Source organism: Carassius carassius, chromosome 46 (assembly GCF_963082965.1).
Source record: "Carassius carassius chromosome 46, fCarCar2.1, whole genome shotgun sequence".
NCBI classification, from domain to species: Eukaryota; Metazoa; Chordata; class Actinopteri; order Cypriniformes; family Cyprinidae; genus Carassius; species Carassius carassius.
In genome coordinates, this window is record NC_081800.1 from 3,537,939 (window position 1) to 3,557,075 (window position 19,137).

At 39.7% G+C, this 19,137-nt stretch overlaps 1 protein-coding gene and 2 pseudogenes across 1 annotated transcript; all 3 read right to left on the minus strand.

The window, feature by feature from the left end:
* Window positions 1–5,436: 5,436 nt before the first annotated feature.
* LOC132129629 (complement C1q tumor necrosis factor-related protein 7-like) lies at window positions 5,437–7,398 on the minus strand (annotated as a pseudogene).
* Window positions 7,399–10,520: 3,122 nt separating this feature from the next.
* On the minus strand, window positions 10,521–16,363 carry LOC132129449 (ribonuclease inhibitor-like). The gene is made up of 8 exons (XM_059541062.1): window positions 16,030–16,363; window positions 15,773–15,946; window positions 15,499–15,666; window positions 13,795–13,968; window positions 12,087–12,234; window positions 11,540–11,710; window positions 11,268–11,438; window positions 10,521–11,194 (listed from the first exon to the last, which is right to left on the minus strand). The coding sequence occupies exons 1-5, from the start codon at window positions 16,317–16,319 to the stop codon at window positions 12,102–12,104; spliced, it is 939 nt and encodes a 312-aa protein (XP_059397045.1). The 5' UTR covers window positions 16,320–16,363; the 3' UTR covers window positions 10,521–11,194; window positions 11,268–11,438; window positions 11,540–11,710; window positions 12,087–12,101.
* LOC132128956 (protein NLRC3-like) lies at window positions 16,330–19,137 on the minus strand (annotated as a pseudogene).

Below are 19,137 nucleotides of genomic sequence, written 5' to 3' on the forward strand. Positions count from 1 at the left end.
CCTCCTTGGGTTGCAGAGTACGGGTCCTACAGCCGGTACTTCACTGTTCCGAGGAAGGATGAGGTGTTGTGTCCTTTTTTAGATCTGTGCTTTTTGAACCACTCAGTCAGGGGACTGAAGTTCAGCACCCCTGCACAGGCCAAGTCCAAGGACTGGAGTGTCACGATCTATCAAAAAGATGCACTTATCTCCATCCTTCTTCATTGGAAATTCCTGAGGTTTGCTTTGGGGGCAAAAGCCTACCAATACGAATCTTTCACTGGCCTGGCACTCTCACCCCACACTTTCACGACTCAACCACAGTGACGATTGGTTGATATCAGCTCAATCTGAGCAGATGACAGTTCGGCACCAAGGTGTCATTCTCGCTCACATGAAAGAGCTGGGGTTAAGACTTAACGCCAAGAAAAGTGTGCTTTCTCCAGTACAGAGAACCACGTATCTGGGCATGGTGTGGGATTCGGCCACGATGCAGGCACGTATGTCACCTGCTTGGATCGAGTCGATCCTCACTGCAATCGTGAGAGTGGGAGAAAGCCGGTCACTCACTGTCAAGCAGTCACGGAGATTGCTGGGTCTGATGGCAGCTGCGTCCAATGTGAATACGATTGGCCTGCTGTACATGAGACCCCTACAGTGGTGGCTCAAGACCAAGGGGTTCTCCCTTGTGAACGTGCCTTGGATATGTGGAGGAAGCCTTGGTTCTTGTCTCAGGGCCCGGTGCTGGGAGCTCCTTGTCGCCACGTGATGCTAGTGACAGACGCGTCCCTCACCGGCTGGGGTGCGGTCATGAGTGGCCACCCTGCCCGCGGTCTGTGGAGTCGTCGCCATCTGACATGGCACATCAACTGCCTGGAGATGCTGGCCATGCTTCGTGCACTTTGTTATTTTCTCCCAGACCTAAGAGGTCACCATGTGTTGGTGCGCACCGACAACACAGCGGTGATCTCTTACATCAACCACCAAGGAGGTCTGCACTAACGCAGTTTATACAACTAGCGTACCAGATCCTTGTGTGGGCCCAGGACGAATTTCTCTCGCTCAGAGCAGTTCACATTCCTGGGCATCTTAATATGGGAGCAGACATCCTGTTGAGGCAGGGGCCGAGGCCCGGGGAATGGTGGCTTCACACCGGGGTGATGAAGCAGAGTTGGAGAGGTTGGCCAGAGTCGCACTGTCCCCTCTGGCTTCCTCTGACTCATCCAGCTCCACTGGGGCTGGACGCCATGGTACAGACGTGGCCGAGGCTTCATCTGTACATTTTTCCCCCGATTGCTCTGCTCTCGGGAGTTCAGGAGAGAGTGTGCCGGTACGGAGTCTGGCTGCTGTTAGTAGCCCCTTTCTGGCCGGGCCGGGTATGGTTCCTGGGCCTGATTTCTCTTTTTGACGGCACTCCATGGGAGGTTCCTGTCAGGAGAGATCTCCTCTCGCAGGCGAAGGGTGCACCCCCACATGGAGCTTAGAGGCTGTAGGTGTGGTCTCTGAGGAGTCACAACTCTTAGCTTCCGGTCTCTCAACTGAAGTTGTTAAGACCGTTCTCCAATCCAGAGCTCCCTCAATGAGGAAACTGTATGCCTTTAAGTGGATGCTTTTCACTTCTTGGTGCAGAGACCGCCAGCTCGACCCAGTTAACTGCCCGGTTGGTACAGTGCTGGAGTTCCTGCAGGCCCTCCACAAGGTTGACCCACTCCACCCTGAAGGACTACGTGGCGGCCATGGTGGCCTATCGCTCCCCTCTCGGTGGCCAGTCAGTGGGCAGAAACCCTCTGGTTACATGTTTCCTCCATGGTGCGCTGAGGCTGAGGTCTCCGGCCAGAAGAAGCTTATGCTAAGCGGTGATCAGGATACTATCCTAAGCCTCAAGTCCTCTGATCTCCCCTCTCCTGGGGGTTAAGACTCACTCCTTCTAAAGTTTGGCCATTGGACGGGTTGTCCCCGATTTCTGTTAGGCTCCTTCTCCTTCTCTTGCTTTAGCTGTGCTCTTCCACCCTAGGCAGAGATTTGAAAGTCTGGCGGCGTGGGCATTCCCGTTCCCCATTCGTTCTCGATGCAGCTCGAGTTCCTGAAGAGGAACGTCTAAGGTTACGTATGTAACCTTAGTTCCTCGAAGGAACGAGACGCTGCGTCGCAGTGCCACACTTCCGGCATCTCTGGCCGGCGCTTGCTTCATCCTTTGAGGCTGATTACCGGCTCCGCCGCTCATGCTTTTATGCTTCCTGGTCTCTGACGTCACCCGCCTATGACGTCTTGCCCTTCCATTGGACTGATTATACACATTATTCAGAGGCGTCACGCTGGACGCGTTCCCTATTCTTTCTCGACGCAGCATCTCGTTCCTTCGAGGAACCAGGGTTACATACGTAACCTTAGACGTTTTCTTTATTTATCTCACTATTTTTCTTTAGGTAACAGGGCTTAATGAATGAGCTTGGCGTGTACATTCAACACTTCTCCTTTTTTGCCTGTATTGTGCAGTGTACTGTGCATGAGGACTCAGTATACTTCAGTTTTCTCATTGTTCATCAGCCATGTGGTCATGGTGTCTGCTTGATGTTTCTCATTTTCACTCTTTCATGTTCTAATGGGTTGCATTACCAAAACACTTCATGTCACTTAGCTCCACATGTCGGTGAGCACTTAATAGTGCGCTCTTCTTCTGGCCCACTTTTATTTGCATGTAGGATTCATAACACACAAGCACCTCTAAAATTTACAAAACACACATGGCTGAATGGGTGTGTTATCATTCCCTTCTGTGTGTTCGTGCACATGAGGACGTCTGTTACATATCTCCTGTTCTGAGTTGTGTAAGGCGTGACAGGCAAATGTGACCTCGCTGCCTCGTCTCACAGCAGAACCCGTGACATAATCACACATCTGGATCCCATCTCCCTTCTCACACCTCTCATCTCCACAAATATTATTGGCAGTACATATTGCCTGGAAACAGGCTGCATGGAACATATTGCACCAAAAAAGCGATAATAAACATTACAGGATTGCATTTCAGCATTCAACAGCATAAAGAGCCAAGAGTGGATGGGCCTGATGTATCTTAGACAATGACAAAGATTTATAATAAATATAATCATTGAGAAAGAGCCATTTCTAACACATGGAATGTTTTAGAGCTGAGCAGAATTAGAAAAATTATTATTTGCTACGAGATGTTATGGTGTGATATTTCCAGGTTTTCCATGACTCTGGTTCCCTGGAATTTAAGTCAACAACTGAAAATGGGTTTTGAAAAGGGTTGTTGATTTTTAATAATTTTTATGTGGGTATGAAAACACAACTGATTCTTCATCTCCAGCCTAGTGTTATAGATCCAGTACCTTGGGATCATAGAAAACTATCTTCCAAAACCAGTGCCTTTAATATGAGTCAAGTTTCATTTGAATTACACAAATCAAAACTTAATCTGGCAAAAACTATTTCATTTTCTTTGAAAGCACTCTTTATGGTTTATGTAGGGTTTATGATACTATCATAATTATTGTTTTAATGATATTGGAGGCAGAAAAAGCCCTGTATGTGTTTTTGTTTTATATAAATATCATATTATATAGTTCAGCAACATCAGATGAGCAAGAGTGCTGCTTTTCCCCGATATCAGTACAACTGCAAATGTGATACTGATTTAATACAACAGTTCAATAAACAAGTAAATATTGTGAGTTACTGTGTATTAATATTGACTATTCATAGAAAATTCTAAACATAGCTAAAGCAGAACCATTGCACATCTCAGTGTAGCACAGCAGTGTTGTGTTATTGAATTAATCCACTTTTTTAACTAATCAGTTGAGCAGATGATTCAATGATGCTTTCATGAAGAAGAATGACTTTATGATTTACTGATTAAGAGTTAGTTTCATATTTTAAGTAGCATTTAACTTTTTTTATCTTTTCATATTTGAATACTGACCATTTTGCTGGTGTGTGGTGGGCGTTCTGGCGCAATATGGCTGCCGTCGCATCATCCAGGTGGATGCTGCACACTGGTGGTGGATGAGGAGATACCCCCTGACTATGTAAAGCGCTTTGAGTGCCTAGAAAAGCTCTATATAAATGTAATGAATTATTATTGTTATTTTTTTTTTTTGTGGAAAATATCAATTTCATAGCATTATTAATGCAACAGTCATTGCATTCATGCCACCTCTGAGCTGCATTACACAGTATGTGTAATTATTCTGAACAGTATGTGTTGTATTATTCAAAATGGATTTGTTGCTTAAATGTAGCAATTCGACAGAAAATGATGATGCATACATTTAATAAGGTTAGAAAAAAAACCAGCACAAAAACACACAACATATTATCTAATTATCGTTATGGATGATTAGATTTCTTAAAAGCAAATAATATTGTGAAAATACTAATATATAAAATACCTCTTTGTAATTTATTGTAAAATGTAATTTATTCCTGTGATCAAAGCAGAATTTTTGAATTGTGTAACATTATACATGTCTTTACAGTCGTAATTTTGATCAATTACTTTATTTATTTTATTTCCCAATTAATGACTCATCCGCGATTTCCAATAGTTTGCACGTAAGGGGGAAAAAAAGTAGAGTCCTTACACTTAAGAAGAGTTGTGCACTTTTTAATATATTTTTTATATATCTTTTTACATATTTTTTTTCTTCTTAAAAACTATAATTTCGTCATCCGGGCTTTCCAATAGGTTGCACGTGAGGGAAAAAAAGTAGCGTCCTTCCACTTAAAGAGTTGATACAATGGCATTGGTATTGGTTGCTAAAAAGGGTACTACTTCACCTATATGGAAATTTTTTGGATTTAGACCTGATGAGAGTGGGCAGCCAAGGGACCTGACTGAAGCTGTGTGCAAGATCTGCTCATGTGTGATCCGCGCAAAAGATGCGTGTTCGCCATCCAGCAGAATATGCCACCTTGCCTGCACGTGCTGGACCTAGCAAAAAAGCTAGCCAGGGTCAGCAGACGATAACTGGGGCTTTTGCAAAAGGCACTAAATATAAAACCGACAGTGACAGATGGAGGCAGTTGACAGATGCGGTAACTCGCTTCCTGGCCAAAGAAATGGTTTCGTTCAATACAGTGGAGAAGCCGTCGTTCAAGGCCATGCTGCATTGTCATTTCTTAAAAACTAAATACCACAGCATCACTACTACTAGAGAGATGATGCCATGTAGAATTAATTCACAGAAACAATCGCTCTCACTAATGCATTCATATAAATCTTTACTGTGCTACTTTATCTATATCTGATTTAGAACGAGCAGAAATCTGTGAGATATAAAACAATGCAAAGGCAAAATAACTGATAAAAATGACCTGTTATAGGAGCAATAGCCATGTACAAAGCACTGTGTCATATGCCATAGCTGTGCACAATGGATTTGTCACAGCTCCAGACTTATTTGTTCATTAACGATGTCATCAGCGACTGGTCGACTTTGACTCGATTTTCATCACATAAAAGTCGACTTTAAAAAATCTGAAGTAGTTCAACCCCTAATAGGTAACAAAATTTTCATTTTCAGTATTCTGCATCAACAATATAAACAGTGATTTTTAACAAGTTACAAGCCATTCACACTGGACACGTGCTTCTGTTCAAGCTGCTAGTTGTAGTCTTCTGCCAATGTATCCATATAGTTTGTATCTGCATAAAGTAAAAACCCAGAGAACAGACTGTCAGCCCAGCCGGGGTCAGCAAACAGGCCGTTCTGGTCCTTGTAGAAGATCTCCAGCCACACCTCATCCTCTGGGTTGAGAAACATCACTGTTGAGCCAGACGCCACGTCATGGTTCCCTGTGTTGGCATCAAAAGTCTTCATCCGGTACTGTCCGTTCTGAACTAACCCAATGGCCAAGTGCTTGTTGGCCAGAGTGATGTCATAAGAAAAGTAATATATTCCTGGGTAAGCACAGATGAATTTTCCTGTCTCTGGATTGTAGTGGCCACCCTCATTAAACAGGACTTTGTTGAATTTGATAGATGCTTGCTCAGTGGGGTAGCTACTAGTGATGCCTACAGAGAAAGCGGATTTGGGTACTAAACTTCCACATCTGCAGATGCCTGGTTCTCCCGGAGGACCTCGTTGGCCCTTGACACCTTTAAATCCGAGACGTCCCGGAGGACCAGGAGGCCCTAAATCTCCAGGATCACCTTCAGGTCCACGTTTCCCAATTAAACCTCTCTCTCCACATTCTCCGAGCCTTCCCGTCGGCCCGACTCTACCGCTGAGGCCTGAAACACACAAGATGCTGTTGATTTTAAACCAAAGTCCTTTCAAACAACATCATTATTGCACTGGCCCAATCTGAAATGATTTAGATCAAATTATTTGCCATGATGAATGAAAACTACTCAGAATGAAACATATTCTGATGTGGATGTGGTTGGGTACGATAAAATGCAATGATGTCTATCTTTCTCTAAATCAGATTTCTTACAGGACTAGAAATCTTCCATTCACATCATTAAAATTCCTTCAGTGCTTTATTCTGTAAGATATCACTCATCCTTAACAGGATGTTTATCTGTGTGTGATTTCTCTAAATGTGATAACCTGGCCAAAGCAAACATCCAGACATGTTCTCCTGCACATGTGTCAAACTCCGGTCCAGGAGGACCACTGTCCTGCAGAGTGAAGCTCCATCAAGCTCCAAAACACCTGCCCTGAAGTTTCTAGTAACCTTGAAAAGCTTGATTAGCTTGTTCAGGTGTGTTTAATTGGGGTTGGAGATAAACTCTACAGGACAGTTGCCCTCCAGGAACTGATTTTGACACCCCTGTTCTACTGCAAGGGTTCTCAACTCTGACTCTCAAGGTCCACTTTCTTGCAGAGTTTACTTCTGATCCTAATCAAACACACCTGAACCAGCCAATCAAGATCAAGCTATAGTTGGATCAAGGTTAAAACTAAAGACTAAAATCATACCAAAAAGCAGAATGAGGAGAAAACCCCAGACAAGGGACATTTGTCAGTAGGTGAGTTTGATCAGGGTTTAAGCTAAACCCTGAATGGCAGCGTCCTTCCAGCACCAGGTTTGAGGAACTTTGACCTAGAATCATTTTCAGTTAACTTTAGCTGCAAACATTGTGTGATCTTTCACACCATCCTAGACTAGCTTTTCCTGAGAAACCATTCAGTTGGTTAGGTAATTCATCTACCTGGTTCTCCTTTTTCTCCCTTTTCGCCATTCCGCCCATTCCTCCCATCTCTTCCTGGGATTCCGACATGGCCATCCTCCCCACGAGGCCCAGGGGATCCGGTCTTTCCCGGTGCTCCTGGCAAACCTGGAATGCTGCAAATAAACTGAGGAGGGGCTTCTTTGGATCTGGCCTCCAGCATAACTCATAATGCACTGAGAAAGACAGACCACACCCACAATCGTCCACATCCTCAAACCTAAATACAAAAAATAGAAGAGCAAGAATTAAACAGAAACCAAATTCTTGACTAAAAATGAAAATTTTCTGTTCACTGACCCTGTTGAAAAAGCATGTGTATAAAAGCAGTGTATGCTGGTTATGTATGTTATCAAGCATGGCTGCTAGTTTGAGCTGGTTTAAGCTGGTCCTTATCTGGTCCTAAGCAAGAGCTAATTGCTTAGGACCAGCTCAAACCAGCAGCCATGCTTTTAAACATACCTAACCACCTTTTTTTTCAGCAGGGGAGCCAGTGCATGAGAAGAAAGTGACAAAAGCAAGAAAGCAAAAGCTCACATAGAATGCACTTGTCATTTTACATCTTCATCATATCTGAGCATTCCACTCCGTGAACATTTCCATAATGTTATGGCCACCTGCAATTGAAGACCAGCTGATCAATATTACTCATATTCAAAATGGTAAGTACAGATGACTGCCACCTGCTGGTATGGAGAACTGTTTTCGCATATGAACATGTGTTTAGGCACAACTTTTTCACCTAGCCACAGGCGATGCAAGAAACCAATGCCTTCAGCTTTCATCACTGCTCGGTCTATTTAATGTCAGTTTGCTTTAAACATGGCTACTGACAGTCTGGCACTCATAACAGTATATAAGGAATAGGAAGTGTCTCTATTCCGGAACATCAAACTGTTTCACATTAAAGGGAATAGGATGATTCTCTCTTAGAACTTCATAACAGATCGTTTAATGTTTTGACTGTTTGCTGACCACACATACACACTGATATTATTTGTAATTTGTAAAAAAAAAAATTGCAAACCTTATATAAATCTTAAAAATGTATATACGTTAACTGCATGTGTTTATTATTAGATTTTTCTTTTATCATATAAGGAAAAAAGATGATGTTATAAAAACTGAAACATCTAATAAAAGAGATTTCAGATCAACAGGGGAAATTCGCCAGAGCCAAGTTTACATGCTACATAAATGAAGCACAATACCAAGACTCCTAAAAATGAAAAACTTATCCAGTCTTGAAAGAATGAAAACAGTGATAGAATAACATTCTCGGCACGTTTTCATTAGGACAGTTACTACAGGAGAAGTTTATGATTACACATCTGACTTCATCTGTGCCAGGTATTCCAATAAGATCCCATATTCTGTCTTAAACTAATTCAGATGTGCACAACATGCGATTACCTATACGTCCACAAATATGCTGAACTGTATATGTTAATATGGCCAAAATAAATTATTGTTTTTCAATAAAAATAAGCATCCTTAAAATAACATAAATGTATTTATTGCATTAAATTAAACAGCTTTTAACAAAAAGCTATTAAGACATTTTCAAAGAATATATCATGAAGTTTGTTTTTCATAACCCACTGGCATATATTATGCATAATTTCAAATATCAGGTATCTGCTATACATAATACAGATTTTGAATCATGAAATTGACTTTAAGTTTGTACAAAATTAACCAAAATCTGGTTATGCACAGAAGAGCAAACAAGCACGTTTTGCTACTCAAATAATGAGACCACCTGATTTTTAGCACCCAAATAAACCATTCTGAAACCATACAGGTGATATAGGCTGTAGTTGGGACTGTAGTGGTTTCTTCAGTCTTGCTAAGCTGTGGTGCTCATGTGAAAGCAACAGAGATCAGGTTTAAAGGGATACTCCACTAAAATGAAAATTTTGTCATTAATCACTTAGCTCCATGTCGTTCCAAACCCATAAAAGCTCAGTTCGTCTTCGGAAAACAATTTAAGATATTTAGATGAAAACATAGAGGCTTCAGACTGTCCCAATAGACTGCCAAGTAAATAACAGTGTCAAGGTCCATAAAAGATATAAAAAGTCGTCGTCAGAATACTCAATATGGGTTATATGAAATGACAGGAACACTTTTTGTAAGTGAAAAAGCAAAAAATTATGACTTTATTCAATAATTCCTTTGTCAATGGTCTCCTCCATGTCACTCCGTCACGGTGCTGCGTATTTTCTGCTGTGTCCTGTTTCTATGTGCATTTAGCTTTGATTTGAAATAAAACAGCGCATCCTTGTGGCACGGAGGACAATTTTTATTTTGGGGTGGAGTAACCCTTTCAGTGAATTACTATAAACAAAAAGTGTCAAAATTCATATCACGTTCCCAAAAGAATTGATATTTTTGGAAATCTGTCCTTCATAGCTGTACTGTCTGATAAGCCAAGCACAGCTGTGACAGCAGATTGGGCTGTAACACATATTTATATGCTCTTAAATCCAGTTTGTGATAGAAAACGCAATGAAACATCTGTGATGTTCCGCAGAAGTGTGAAAAGATAGTACCAAACATCCTCCCTTGAGAGACAAACACTGTTACTATGACAACAGACTCAACTCTGTCCCATCACAAAACTGCAGTCTGTTAAAGGAAAAGCTCACCCAATAAATGAAAACTCATGAATCATGAACTCTCATGTTTCTTTCCAAACCCACATGTCTTCCCTCTGTGGATCAAAGAATGAGTGAAAATGGTTTGGAGAAAGACTTGTTTGCTTTTTTTTTTTGTTTTTTTACAATAAATAATAATTGTCAACTGAGGCTGTAAAACTCCAGAAATGACAGAAAAGCACTTTTAAAGTATCATAAGAGTGATCCATATGACTTTTGCACTATTAAAAGTCTTGCAAAAGATTTGTGTGAGAAACAGAACCAAATCTTGAGTTGTTACTTATGCGTTTCTTTTATTGTGGGTTTTAAACAACAAGAGGGTGAATAAATTACTTTTCTTTTTTCAAACTATTTCTTTGCATTTTCAACACATGAAAAACACAAGACCTGATCTTAGTAAAATAAATAAATACATTCATATAATCTCTGATATTTAAAAAAAGTTACATCTCATAACCAAAATCTCACAGCTGATGACAAACCCAGAAAAACGCAGCATCTTTGAACCCGTTTAATAAATGCTCTAAACAACAAAAACAGTGACTTGCCAGTTTCTGTTGCAGGACTGTTTTCGTCGTCCTGATTTATTTTTTCAGCGATGCCCTTTGCTTGTTTGAATTCCACAGTTTGAGCTATATCCTAGGATTTTTGTGTTTTACTTCTTTTCTTTCTTCCTTTCTGTACATCCATGAATTAGCCCAACGTTTGCAGAAGATATATATAAGGCATAATCATCTCTCCTTCTACACCTGCTGTCACTCTCTATGACTTCTCTTTATCTATCCTCAAGCTTCTGTCTGTCTCCATCCCTCTCCGTTCATCAGTCTCTCTGAATGAGTTCATTTCTCCAAGATGTGTGCTGTGATCTTTCAGCATTCCTTATTTACTAGTGGAGAGAGTTTTTAACCACCCACTTGAAAGACACACCTCCTCAGTGAGCTCACACATTTCCCAAAGCAATTGCACACTACACAATCAACAATGAAGACATGATACAATGAAATTGCAGCACAAACTGTAGCATATGCCGTTTTTAGACTCATTCCATTCTTTTTACATTCTAATCCATTTCATTAACACATTTTCCACCAGCAACCATACATTAACATCTACAGTCTCCACGACTCGCTGAAGATCCTTTACCTTCCAATTCACCTGTAAAAATGTGAAACAACACTTGCATGTAAACTAGAATAAAAGATTGATGTTTGATATAGAACTCAGAAACTGCTCTATCTGCTGGCTGATGGCATTTCTGCTCAGGTCCAGCTCAACAGATATGGACTGACAACTAAGAACTGAAGCCAAGTATTGACAGCTGCTGTCAGTGAGACCACAGTTGGATAATCTGAAACGAAAACAGATGAAAAAAGTTATTTTCTTGAAGATTTTAGATTTTGTAAATGATTATTTAATCTTACTTTAAAGACTTCATTGCACAACTGCCTTCCTGTAGTCCAAGACAGAGCAGCCGAACACCTTGATCTTTAAGGTTGTTGTTGCTTAGGTTCAACTCTTTTAGGTTTAAGCTTTGGCTCAGACCTGTAGCTGCTAAACCGCACATATCTGCAGTGAGTTCACAAGAGTCCAGACTGCAGAGATATAGAATTTAAAACAATTATAATCTTTAAAAGTCTAAGAATTTTATTTTATATACTTGATGCAACCATCCAGTCTTAAGGCAAATACTGACCAGAGCTTTTCAAGAGCAGAGTTTTGTCTAAGGACTGTAAAAAGCTGCATTATTCCAGTGCATCCTGGGAAATTTTTGCTCAAATCGAGCTCTTTTAGGCTGGAGGGGTTTGATCTCAGAGCTGAAGCCAGAGATGAGAAACCTTTATCTGTCAGTCTGCAAGACGACAGCCTGTAGAATATGGCCAAAAAAAAGTTTATTTAGAATTCCACGATAATGAATGAACATCATTTCAAACCTCTTATTTAGGAGTTGATTAATCAATCATTATGTGTACATATGACAAGATATGTTCTATCTTAAAAAGACAAATTATTTTATCTGAACAAGTAGTTTAAATTATATTTATCAACCTCAGGAGGTGAAACTAAAAATTAACAGGGCTACACACAAAATGTTATGTTATTTCATGTTGGATAAAAATGAAATGTAATTATCATAACAAAATATATTATCAGTTTTACACAAAGACAGCTCTCAAACACTCCAATTGAATGCTGTGAGAATGTAAAAAATAAAAATAAAATGAATAAATTTGAGGCATAACCTTAATTTCTCAAGTTTACAGGATGGATCCTTCAGTGAGCTTCATCCCAGAATCCTGCACATCATTGTCAGAAAGATCTAGAGCTCTGAGACGAGAGTTCTCCAGACCCAGACCACAACTTTTAGATGTAAAATTACATCTCTCTAATCTAAAAAATGAAAATACACCAAAGTGATCAAAAGATACAGCCTCACTTCCTATTCACTTGCGAATTTGTCAATATGGTTTGGCACATCAAAAACTTTTGACCACTGCCTTAGTGGCCATGTGATACAATTTTGGCATTCTAAGATGAATTTAAATATGTACAAAAAAAGCATGTTTTTAACTAAATTTAATAAAGAAAAAAATAATATTGAGTTGGGAGTAATTTGAAACCACTGGTACCACTGAATTAAATTACATGGATTATTAAATTATTGAAAAGAAGCCTAATGTAATTTCTAGTTTGCATTACAGCAATGGTTCCCAATCCTGGTCCTGGAGTAACCCCAACTCTGCACATTTTGTATGTCTCCCTTATCAAACACACCTGATTTAACTGATCAGCTCATTAGTAGGGAATTCAAGACCTGAAATGGTTGTGTCAAATGATAGAGACATCCAAAGAGTGTATTGTTGGGGGTTCTTCAGGACCAGGCTGGACTGGAACAACAACAAAATTCAGCCAAGGCATTTTAATCCAAGTGGCCCACCGGAATTGGTTCAGTCAGAAACCACCCACATTCAAAATATACACCTGCGCTTAACTGTTTGCTTGCAGTATGCGTGTATACCTATAGTGTTTACTAGTCTGACTGCTGATTTTTCCAAGGAAATGGGCCAATTCTAGTACAGAATTTTTTCCTTTAAAAAAAGGACAAGAAACAATAAGAGTACATAAATTTGAAATGCATGAGCAGTTATTTTTTACATTTAAATTAGATTGTATAATTTCAAGATTTAAAGCAAACAGAATGGTCGTTAGCTTTGTGGAAGTATGCTAAGAGATTGCAAATTCACCCTCAGGCATTTTTGAAACAGCCGCATTAGAGCATTTCCTCGGTTACTGTTGTAAATAAAGCAGAGGTATGCTTATTAAGACTACATTAATATGCATTATAAGGATGAATAATGAAAAGAAAATGCAATCAAAACTTTTTTGAAGACAGTTCCCTCTTGAGATAAATTCATATTAGTCTCAGCCTCAGACGTCATTCCCATGGACCATTGTCTGAACGTCTGATGCATATGGGAAACAAAAGTGGAAACACTTCAGGATTGTTGAAGTCGTCATCAGATTGGTTGAATTCTACAGGATTTCCACAAGACGTGCATGCTGCATTCTTTAACATTATGCATGGGAACAAAGATTCCGTGGCGCAAAACCCCTCACGAAAGAAGATAGTTGCTGTGTTTGCAACTGTGATGACGAGTGCTTATCAGGATCAGCTAAATGCTGGAATTTCACAAGTTTGTGAAATATTTAATGTTTGCGGCATAGAAACTTTATAATACGTCCAAGGGTTTTACACAAAAACCAATGGGCCACAGTCCCTGCATGATTGGCCCAGTCCTTGGCAAAAATAAAACTTGTATCGGCCCACCGGAAAATCCCTGGTATGCCATTATTAACAATCCAGCCCTTCCTATACATATTGGCCACTAAACAGTACAAGGAGGCAAATAAAAGATACATTTTCTGGACATAAGATCATTGCACACCTACCTCAACTCTTCGAGGTTACAGTTTGGGTCTGCAAGTAAACCAGAAAACATCCCAACTCCTAAGTCCCAAAGTCTATTATCACTTAGGTCCAGTTTCTTAAGTTGGCAGGGTTTTGAACTCAGAGCAGATGTGAGGAAAGCACAGGCTTCCTTTGTGATCCCACAGCTTGAAAGTCTAAAAGAAAAAAATAATATCTGTTGAATGATTGAATGTCAGCTACAGTTGTGTTCAAAATTATTCAACCCCCTTGACTTGCAAGACAATTTCATGTGGAGGATAACATTTTATGAAATCAATTTAACAAAGGCATCAGTAAAGTATTAGAGAAAGTTTGTTAATACAATTTTGAGTGATTCTGAGAATGGAACATTGATGAATCATGATAAAATTCAAATTGACTCTAAACATTCATTTTCAAAATTATTCAACCCCATTTGTGCAGAATCTTTTATTCTTTAAAATCACCAATAAACACTGTCTGTAAGTGTTTAGAAACTTCTGTCACCTCTCTACTACAGTTTTGGCCCATTCCACACCTGAAAAAGCTTTCAGATCACTGATAATCTTTGGTTTTCACATTGCCACTGCTTTCTTCAAATTCAACCAGATATTTAAAATGAGAATTAAGCTTTGAGACTGAACAGGTCACTCAAGTACATTCTATGACTGATCCCTGAACCAAGCAATAGTAGGAAAGTCCATTGATCATCAGCTTCAGTTTTTGCACCAAAGGCATCACAATTCTTGTCAAAATGGCCTGACACTTTAAAGAATCCATGATGTCCTTCACACAGTCATGATTTCCACTTCCTTCTACAGTAAAGAAACCCCATAACAGGACTGATCCACCTCCAAGTTTGATGATGGAGATGGTGTTCTTCTGCTTATGAGCTTTGCCTTTTTTGCAGCAGACATACCGCTGATCCATGGGCCCAAAAAGTTCCAGTTTGGTCACATAAAAACATTCTCCATAAAACATTCCTCCAGAGCTCCACAGGTCCACACAAATGAATTTTATCAAGTTCAAGTTGGCTTTTTGTTCTTCTTGATCAAGAGTGGTATTTATCAAGATGTCTCAACATGAAGGCCATACTTGTCTAGTGTTCTTCTTACACACTGCATTGAAATGGTTTTCCTCCTTTCATCGGGTCATCTTGCAAGTCTTTGGCTGTACATTGCAGGTTTTTTCTCAGTTGCTCTGATTAAACATTTTATGATATTGTGCTTTTTCTTCCACACCCTCAAAGATTTTCTGGTAAAACACACTTTAAGCTAAGGAATAAGGCTGAGAGCTGTGTCTCTAGGAACTTTCAATGTCTTGGAAATCATCATATAGCCTTAGCCTTTCTAAAGTAATACAATATTTCTTCTCTTTTGCTTTTGTGAGATCTCTGTTGACATTTTGCTACTCAAGTTCAATACATGCATGGGCCAAACTGTATGTGTAACAGCTCAAGCTAATTCTGTTTTTAATAGAGTTTCTAAAGGCTTAATTGTGTTTTGAGACTGTTTTATTCCCCACCATGCAAATAAGTGATTTAAAAACAGCAATGTTGAATAGGGGTTGAATAATTATGACGCAGCAGTATTATTAAAAAATCTTATAAATCAAATATATTACATTATATATTGACAATATAACTTTAAATATGCCAGTGAACTGTTATAGATGCACGTTTTATTATATCCTGAAAAAATAAAAACCTTAGAGTCTCCAGTTCACAGTCTGGCACTAAACCCAAAAGCCAGGTTGCTGCTTCATTTCCAATGTTATTGTAGCTCAGGTCCAGCTCCTTGAGATGTGATGGGTTTGATGTAAGAGCAGCAACAAGGGCTGAACAGCTGTCTCTTCTGAGTCCACAAAACTCAAGTCTAGATGGATACAATGGAGAAGGATGGACATTTACCCACTGTATTATGACATCTGTGAAATGTGTTGGATTTTAATACCATAGGTAAGCTAGAGGCAGAAATGTACTTTAGTGTCTGTAGTTTGCAGTGTGGACTCCTCAGTCCAGAGCAGAGACTTTTCACCCCCTTGTCTCCAAGGTCATTGAAACTCAGGTCCAGTTCTCTCAGGACATTGGGATTGGACTCGAGAACAGAAGCCAAAGCTGAACAGCTTTTCTTCGTCAGTTTACATGTTGACAATCTAAGAATTAGGAAACAAATCTCTAACCATATCTTCAAAACTGTCCCTGTACTTAAAAAATGTAGAAGTTTTATGACACTTACATGGCAATCCGACTGGCTTTGATAACAGGATGAAGCTTGAAAAGACACTCATCTGATTTGAAGAATTTTCTCAAGTCAAAAACCTCCAGTCCTTCATCACTGGTGAGCAGCACAAAGACCAGAGCCGACCACTGCGCATTTGAAAGTACCTCAACTGAAAGTTGTCCAGAGTGAAGGTATGTTTGGATTTCCTTGATAAGAGAGTGGTCGTTCATTTCATTGAGGCAGTGGAAAAGATTGATGGACCTCTCGGGGCTAAGACCTGTCCCAAGCTTTTCTTTTAGGTACATGACCGTGCTCTCATTGCTGTGTGTTATGTGTCCTATTTGTATTGAAAGGTTCCTTGTACTTGTCTTTCATCTGCAATGTCTGGAAAATCAGGAAATGTGTGTACATTTCAGTTAGAGATTTGGGGATCTGACAACTCTCTCCGTCACTCAACATCCTCTCTAGAACAGTGGCTGAAATCCAGCAGAAAACTGGGATGTGACACATGATGTAGAGGCTCCTCGATGATTTCATGTGTGAGATGATTCTATTGGCCAGACTCTGATCACTGATTCTCTTCCTGAAATACTCATCCTTCTGAGGGTCATTGAACCCTCGTACCTCTGTGACCTGGTCGACAGACTCAGGAGGGATCTGACTGGCTGCTGCTGGTCGAGAGGTGATCCAGAGGAGAGCAGATGGAAGCAGATTCCCCTTGATAAGATTGGTAAGCAGCACATCCACAGAGGCCAGTTCTGTTACATCAGAGCACCTTTTATTGTTCCTAAAATCAAGAGGCAGTCGGCACTCATCCAAACCATCAAAGATAAATATGACTTTGAACTTCTCCAAGTTTGAAAGTTTAAATCCCTTAATTTCTCTAAAGAACAACTAAACAAGTTGCTCCAATGTGTACTGCTCTTTGCCAATCAAATTTAGCTCCCGGAAAAGCAATGGAAACACAAAATGAACATCTTGGTTGGCTTTTCCTTCAGTCCAGTCCAGAACAAACTTCTGCACATAGACTGTTTTTCCAATGCCAGCAACTCCTTTAGTCAGTACGGTTCTGATGGGCTTGTTTTGTCCAGGTAAAGCTTTAAAGATGTCATTGCATTTAATTGGAGTTTCCTGTGTCTCCGGTGTCCAAGATGCTGTCTCAATCTGTCTCACCTCATGCTCGTTATTGACTTCCCCAATCCCTCCTTCTGTGATGTAGAGCTCTGTGTAGATTTTGTTGAGTAGGGCTGGATTTGCCTGCTTAGCAATACCTTCAAATATACATTGGCTCCTGTTCTTCAAACTGGATTTAAGCTTTTGCTGACAAGCATCAGTTTGATGAACTACATAAAATAAGAAACAAGTTGTTACTCCTCTTTGTCTGCACTTAATGTAAAATATGTTCTAACCACATACACATATACTAACATTGAAGAAGTTTGTCAAAGAGGCTTTGCTTCTTCATACACTTCAAAATATGTAATGTGATTTTGACTGTTGCTTCTTTGGCATCAAGAGCAAACTCGTCGACTTCATCTGGTGGACTCTTTGTACACTCTGTGAGATCAGGGTTCAAAACGCTGTCGATTTTTCGGAGTTCCTTCTTTACAAAAGTGATCACATTGCGTTGAAGTTGCTAAGATGAAAAACAGAAATTTTATTGAACATTTCACATGTCTTTTTAACGTAAATTATGTAAAAAGTAAACAAATAAATTGGCTAACCCGCAAAATAGCAGCAAGGGCCATTTGTGTCTTTGGGGTTGATTGGTGGTGCATTTCTGCTGGCTGCTCTCTGCATTTAAAACAAAGTATTACATTTGAAAAATGTGACTGAATATTTATGAGTGTTTTTAAGAATCAATCAAAATGAATACAAACAAGTCCTGACATACCGTTGGACGAGAGAATCAGTCATATGGAAATTAGTTGGTGGCTCCATTGACCAATTACTCTGAACAGATACATGAGTGTGTGACAAAGAGCTGAGCCAATCTCCCGAGAGACTTTGACAGAACAGAACATACAGTGATTTAATACAGTGAATTCATTAATAAAGAGAAGAATGTCATCTTTCTGCGTAAGCAGTGTAAGGGACATCAAATATATGTGCAACTCAACTGGTAGAGCATGTCACAAATAACACAAATTCATGGGTTTAATGAATTTAAAGTCCAGACATTTAACAAACTAAACTAAAATGATCTTATGATGAGAAAGATGTCAGTCAAATCAGCCTCACTAAATAAATGTGTATTACCTCTGATCTTCCTCCTGGAATTTAACTGGAGGATCCATTGATGCATCACTCTTCACAGAAACATGGCTAAGCACTGGAGAGGAAGCTCTCTTCTGCTGATGAAACCCAACACTACAGGGAATCAAGTATCAGGAAGTAAACAAAGAAACTTTTTATAATCGTTGTTATGTTCAAAGCCATCAAATTAACAAATTGGATTACATGCAGAGATTTTTGAATAATTAATATATAATATATAAATAAACAAACATACCATTCGGATTGATTGGATGTGTGGTGTTCAGTAGAGGAGCAACTGCTGCTGTTTTTGTCCTCATGGCTGGATGTGACACTATATTTGGTTTCACTTGATTCACTCATTGCAGCGTTTTTTCCAGACACCTTAAATGATCCTAAAGTCTACAGTTAAACAACACACTCAAAGTGCTTTCTGTCAGTTTGCCACTGTATGCAGCTGCATTTAACAAGACAGCTTTGAAGAAGGAAATAGAGCTGAATTGAACATGCATCAGATCAGCTGGTCATGTTATCCTCTCTGAGGTCTTGGTCCTTCCTTATTTACCTGAGCAGGCCATTCAGTAAACTTCTGAAACACCAAGTGTTACATTTTTACAGAGCATGACCCATCTAAATGACTTTTACATGACCTTTAACACAAACATACTCACAGTTCTCACAACTTTCTTATTCATGAATTTCCAAAGCTTAAATGACTCCAGTCATTCTTACTGTTTTTTTAGGCGGAAAAAATGCTGAACATTGAAGAAACAAACTACGTGCAGAAGTGTATTTACCTTGTCTGAGTCTGTGCGTCGTCGGAGCCGCAGTTTCGGTTTCCGTTCTTCCTCAGGTTGAGCAACCTGG